General features: G+C 38.8%; 1 protein-coding gene across 1 annotated transcript; it reads right to left on the minus strand.

The window, feature by feature from the left end:
• Window positions 1-205: 205 nt before the first annotated feature.
• LOC149751077 (uncharacterized) lies at window positions 206-2,354 on the minus strand. Its single transcript, XM_089927882.1, has 2 exons — window positions 2,276-2,354; window positions 206-2,159 (listed from the first exon to the last, which is right to left on the minus strand). Exon 2 carries the CDS (start codon window positions 1,474-1,476, stop codon window positions 319-321), a length of 1,158 nt encoding a protein of 385 aa, XP_089784008.1. The 5' UTR covers window positions 1,477-2,159; window positions 2,276-2,354; the 3' UTR covers window positions 206-318.
• Between the last annotated feature and the right edge of the window lie 4,257 nt (window positions 2,355-6,611).

A 6,611-nucleotide genomic window follows, 5' to 3' on the forward strand; every position in this document is an offset into this window, starting at 1 on the left:
ATTCAAAGGCATACCAAGTACACATTTTCATATCTATGATCAATAAACAATAATGCCATGGATAAAAGCTCTCAATCAAGCATATAGAGAATTCATAGAGTTAATCTTAATAAATTGATTAATCATCTAGCAACTTATCCAACAATAAGTAAAGTATAATATAGAAAGATGGAGAAATTTGAAGTTATTTCTTCTATTTTAATTATTTTTCTTGATTACATTTAAGTTTTATTCTTTAATATATGTCTAGAGCACCCAATGTCCAATTTAACATCTTTTGTTGGAGCCTTGAGTGCTAGACACACCTGCAGAAAATATTTAGATTTTCAACTTAGGAACCCAAGCTCTTTTGGGTCCTTGCAGGTTAGCTATTATTGTTCCTTTTGGAACCCATATTTTCTTAATAGCTATTTTGTCCATAGGCTTGCAGATTTTTGGACTACAAGAAGTGTATTTCTGCATCTTCTTATTAAATTTAACAAACATGGATTTAACATGAGTGGTAGATAATCCTTCAGTTTTCTGTTTTTGCCTTTTAGGTTTATCAAATTTGTAATGTACAGATTTAGGAACAGAAGAGATTTTGCATAACCTTTGTTCCTGTTTATCAGCATTATAAGAATCTATTTTAAAATGATTAGAAACTGTTTTAACAAACATATTCTTGAAAGATTTTTGGGTGTACCAAGGTTGACATCCCAATCCAATATTATCAAATTCAGCTCTTTGATTATTTATCATTAGATTCAACTTTTCAGAGCTCAAAGTAAATCTTTCAACAACAGGTTTTAATTTGTCAACTTCTTTAGTTAATCTTTTGTTATCTTCTGAAAGCAATTCATTATTTTTCTTAAGTTTATCATGGCTTTCAGTGAGAAGTTGGTTTTTCTGATTTAGTTCTTGATTTTCTTTAATTAAGATTTCAGTTTTACTAGTTAGTTTCAGTTTTTCATCTATTAGAATTTGATTTTCATTCTTCAAGTTCTTGTTCTTACAAACAAGTTTCTTATATTCTAAATACAAATCAGAAAAGGCATCGTGGAGTTCATCAAATGTAAAATTGCTTTCAGTTCCAGCATGTACCTCATGTGCCACCAAGCATGGATTTTCAATATGATACTGCTCTCCTTCTACACATGATGTTTCAGATTTGTTAGTGCATTCATATTTGTCTTCAAGCATATTCCATATTCCTTTAGCAGTCATGCAAGAAGATATGCAATTAAACTCATTCCTATCTAATGCACAATATAAAAGGTTCATGGCATCAGCATTCAATTGTGCTAAATCCTTTTCATTAAAAGTTTGAGAGAGTGTGTGAAGATCATTTATTATGATTTTCCATAAATAATAGTTTTGTGATTGAATAAAGATGCGCATGCGTATTTTCCAATGTGTATAGTTTATGCCATTAAATAGTGGTGGTGTATCAATTGATTGTCCTTCTCCTAGAAAACTATCTATTTGAGTTGTCATGATCTTTGGCTCTAGTCGGTTAAGACTACAAATAATATTTGAGCACCTGCTCTGATACCACTTGTTGCCCAAGGTGACAACCCAAGAGGGGGGGGTGAATTGGGTCTTTTAAAACTTTTAAACTACTTCTAATCTTTTAGATTAATTATGCTAAGTTGTATGGATGCTTAGTGAAGCTTAACCTTAGCAAGAGTATGATTCTAATCTAATCAACTATTAAGCAGTGGGTTCAATAAAAGATTAGTCTAATTTTGCCCTAGTATGCTATTCAATTTAATGATTGAGTAAATTGATTATGCTTGCAACTAAAGGATGCACGAAGAAGAGTTAAGCAAGCTTAATATCTAAGTAAGTGAGTGAGGAGGTCAGTCAACAAAGAGCATCACAAACACAACAAAAATATAGTGGTTCGGTGCATCCCAGCACCTACATCCACTCCCCAAGACCTCTTGGGAATTCCACTATAATCCTACAGATTACAGCCGGTTGTTTTACAAGCTCACAACCCAACTTGTTGTTTTGCGAGATAACAACGAACTCGGTCGGTTTTCCCAGGCTCACCGACTAGAACCACCCCCGATTGTTTTCCCGGGATCACAATCGAACCCTTACACGTTGGTTTTACCCTCGGCTCACCAACAAACCTAAACCCCGTTGGTTTTCCCTTTGGCTCACCAACAAACCTTACACCGTTGGTTTTCCCTTTGGCTCACCAACAAACCTTAACCCCGTTGGTTTTCCCTTTGGCTCACCAACAAACCTTAATCCCGTTGGTTTTCCCTTTGGCTCACCAACAAACCTTACACCGTTGGTTTTCCCTTTGGCTCACCAACAAACCTTTAACCCCTTGATTCAATCCCTTGATTGAATCAAGTTACAAGATATTGAAACAAAGAATAAAAACAAATCAAAGCTTCTTAAACAAGCAGATATGACAATATAAACAAATAGAGTAAAGAGAAGCCCTCAAACGAGTTTTGAAGATGGAGGAGCTCGGCTTCTTCTTTACTTGATCCTCCTCTGATTTGGCATGAAGTAGAGGATCCCCGAGGCAGCACACGGATGGAGAGGAAGCTTTCGGATTCACTTGGATGCTCTTCTTCTCTCTATTTCGTTTTGGATGGCCCTTTTGTGCTTATGGGAGATTTCCTTTGTAATCTCTTTGAGATCTCTTTCCTAGATGATCTCTCCCACTTCCATCAGTTCTCTCCTAGCTCTCTTCTTGTTTTTATAGCTTTTGATAACGTGGAAACAAGAATATAGCCGTTAGAGACAAAAATAGAGCCGTTGGAACCAGTCTGCACCTCCTGACAATATGACCGTTGGGATCGGAGTCGACTCGCGCGATCAGGAGTCGGCTCGCCTGTTGCAGGAGTCGGCTCGTGTTTTACCGGAGACGACTCGGCCACTGTTCCAAATTTGAATTAATGTGCTTGCCTCGACTGGGAGTCGACTCGTCTTAACCTGGAGTCGACTCGCCAACTTCTGGAGCTGACTTGGCAATTTCGGAGTCGGCTCATCCACTGAAGTCCGTGGATCCAATTTTGAATTTTGTCCTCTCGAGTCGACTCGACTGTCCTGGGAGTCGACTCGAATCTCAGAGCCCGAACTCCCGATCCTCTGTCTTTTGGCTCGTCCAGTCTTGGAGTCGACTCGAACTTCCTTGGAGTCGACTCGGCTCTCAGTTTCCGAAAGTTGGTCTTCTGCCATCTTAGTGTAGCGCTGCCTTGGAGTCGACTCGAGCTGTCTGGGAGTCGACTCGAATCTCAGAGTCGGAAAACTGATCCTCTGTATTTTGGAGCCGCGCTGCCTTGGAGTCGACTCGACTTGTCTTGGAGTCGACTCGCCTCTCAGAGACGAAAATACCGTCTTCTGTCTTGGGGTTGCGCTGTCTTTGGAGTCGACTCGGACTTTGTGGGAGTCGACTCGAATCTCAGTGTCCAAAAACTGCTTCTCTGAGTTTTCTCTTGTGTACCACTGAGGCTCATGATTTATAAGGGTCGGCTCATGAAAATGTAGTTTTTCACCTTTTTCTATTTTTCTTCTAAGACTATTGTAGGATCGACTCGTGCATGCGTGCCCGTCTTTATTAATGTGCCAAGGTCAACTTGTGTTTTTCTGGGGTCAACTATTGAAACTATACAAAATTAAAGTTTTCTATTTTTGCCTTGGGACATTCAAGAGTTAGCTCGTAGTAGGCCTGTTAACGAGCCGAGCTGCTCGGGCTCGGCCCGTTAAAAGTCCGACTCGAGCTCGGCTCGTTAGTCAAACGAGTCCAAGCCCAAGCCTAGAATGAGATCCGTTTAAATTCGAGCTTGAGTTTGAGCAGTTCACAAGCCCAAACAGGCTCGTCACTTAACGTTGTCTGCTATCAAGCACGAAGCACGCCGAGCTGCTCCGTGCTTTGGATTTGGTTCAAACATTTTTTTTTTTTAATTCCCTCTTCCCTCCCCTCCCCCCCCCCCCCCCCCCCACCTGGCCAGCTTTTACACGCCCACATCCCGTTACCGTACAGAATGCCGTACAAAACCAGTTTTCCTCTTCCCTCAAGCAAAAATCTGCCACTGTTACTCAGCTGCAGCAATTAAACCCCCTTGAAAAGACGTCGCCGCCCCCCTTAACAACGTCACAGCTGTAGCACTGCACCATCCCATCTCCCGCACCCCCAGCAAGCCAACCTAACCCCGTTACCCGTGCTCTTTTTCCACAAAGGACAAGGGCTAACAGTAATTATTCCTCGGTCAGTATAGGCTCCTCCTACTGCGTCGCGACACATGGCCAATAATACTATAAAATCCTAATATATATTCTTTTAGTTTGAATGAACCATCCTGTTCCCACATCTGACTGTAATCATCACCATCTACAGGATGTAACGTTTCTTTCGTAAAAGGTCTCACTGTCGTGCTATTTAATGTGGATTTTTGTTATGGGGCTCGAGCCCGAGCTCGAAACGAGCTTTACGAATCTAAGTCCGAGCTTTTCTTTTACCAAACAAGTCCGAGCTCGAGCTCAATACAGAGCTCGGTACCGAGCCCGAGTTCTGTGAAACGAGCCAAGCCTGAGCCTCCCCAAGCTCGGGCTCGGCTCGACTCGTTAATGTGCCTAGCTCGTAGTGTTTTTGAGGTCGACTCCTCTAGAACAACTTCATAAACTTAAGTCTCATTCTTCCATATTAAGAGTTCTAAATTGATATCTTTTTGACTTTTTGTGAGCATTCTAGTACACTTTAAACAAGTGATTAGTAAACTTTGTACTCAAACATTTTGTATCATCAAAATCAAGCCTTTTAGGTCAACAATTTTTTCTTTTTGAAAAATAACAACCATTGAGTATATATATATATATATTTTTGGCATGAATACCCTTCTAAAAATTTAAATTTACATGAATACTCTCTTACAATTTATATTTATTTTTATATCCTCATAAAATAATGTTTTTGCACAAATGCTCCTAATATAATGATTCATCTAACATCGTTAATAAAAATCATATTTATTTTAATTAAAAATAAAATAAAATTTTGAAATTATTTTTTTGTCCTCTATTGCGATCATCTTATAAATGTTTTTTTTTTTTGCACATCTACCCATTAAGAGTATTTTAGTCATTTTAATTTAAAATTATTAATTTTTAACGGTATTAAATGGCGTGGGTACATATGTAAATACAAGAATAAAAAAGGGGTAGAATAGCAAAATAAGTGTTTTACGACGATATATATGCAAATATTAATTTTGGAAGGATATTCATGCAAAATTCGATATGTAGTAGGGTATTCATGCAAAAAATCTCTTAATAATATATTTACTCATATCCCAAACAGTTTTTACAATTCTTGTGCAGGACATCTGAAGCTCAAATATTTGAAATGTTGTCCATCGTTTTGATAATAGTCTATTTTATGTTAATGCAAAGGGAGAAGTGATGCATGAGCCGGTGGCTGTCCAGTTTTGTTGCTGTCATTGAGGCATCTCTTGGTAGCTTGAGTAGTGGTTGAATCTTGAAAGTTTTAAGCACTCTAATTTCCTGCATAACAACACAAGTTAACCTTTGGGAAGCATATCTTATAAGGAGTCCATGAAGAATCTGAGTACATATTCATGTGTAGAAATGCCTGATTTTGTTGGAAGCATGTGTATTTAAAATTGGCAATTCCTGATTTTGCTGAGGATGTGTATGTTAAACAAAAACTGTCTCCCCTCTGAGGATCTGGCACCTAAAATCTTGATGTGGGAATGAATGATTCAAGTATATTGACAGCTTAACCAATTCAAAAGCCGGATGCCTTTGAATAAGGAATTGTTATGATCTTTGCCAAGGTTGCAGCCCAAACAGATCTTCTGCAAGAAAGTGTTTGTTGTAATCATGTGGAAAATTATGATTCAGCTGGATGACTGTGATCAAATACCATAATAATCTGGCAACAATCTGAACCACTACCCTGCGAACAGGATTTCCAACTACTGCAACTGGGCAGTGCTAGCCCTTTGCAACCACTCTCTGGATAGTTTTAATAGGCCTTCCAATCAAGGGGTTGCAGTATGGATTGCTTTATTTGATCATACGATATGCCAAAAGAACCGTGAGAACAAAAGCACGACTTTGTAGCATAAAAAACATTTTTACAGGCCTTCTGATCAAGGGGTTGCATTGTAGATAGCTCTATTTGATGAACTGTTGTGCCGAAAGAAGCATAAGGGGAAAAGCATGACTTGTTAAACAAGTATGGAACTATGCGGCTATCAAAACAACCTCGGACAAACTCATGAGTACAAATCTGAAGATGATGTTCACATCCCACCATATCTAAAGAAGGGTATTCTAGCACATAAAGCTACTACTATTGCAAGATCTGCAAAAAGTCAGATATATGCAGCCCTATTTTTGTATGCAAGAAAATTATTTTCATATTTCCAACTTATGACATATAAGTTACAACAGAGCAATCTTGTTGTTCCCTCTTTTTTTCCTCAAATGTGAAAAATATAATGTGGCCAGGAGCCCATATCTCATCGGCCCTCATAATACTAAAACCACTAGGAAAGGGACTGAGAATGGTCTTGGGTTTTTTGTCCAAAGACCGGCTTACCTTCAGCAGCCACATCCCTGTACGGCCTCAAGGTGACATG

This window comes from Phoenix dactylifera, chromosome 16, assembly GCF_051530095.1.
Source record: "Phoenix dactylifera cultivar Ajwa chromosome 16, Ajwa_hap1_PhDact_Kaust_v1.1, whole genome shotgun sequence".
In the NCBI taxonomy this organism is placed as follows: Eukaryota; Viridiplantae; Streptophyta; class Magnoliopsida; order Arecales; family Arecaceae; genus Phoenix; species Phoenix dactylifera.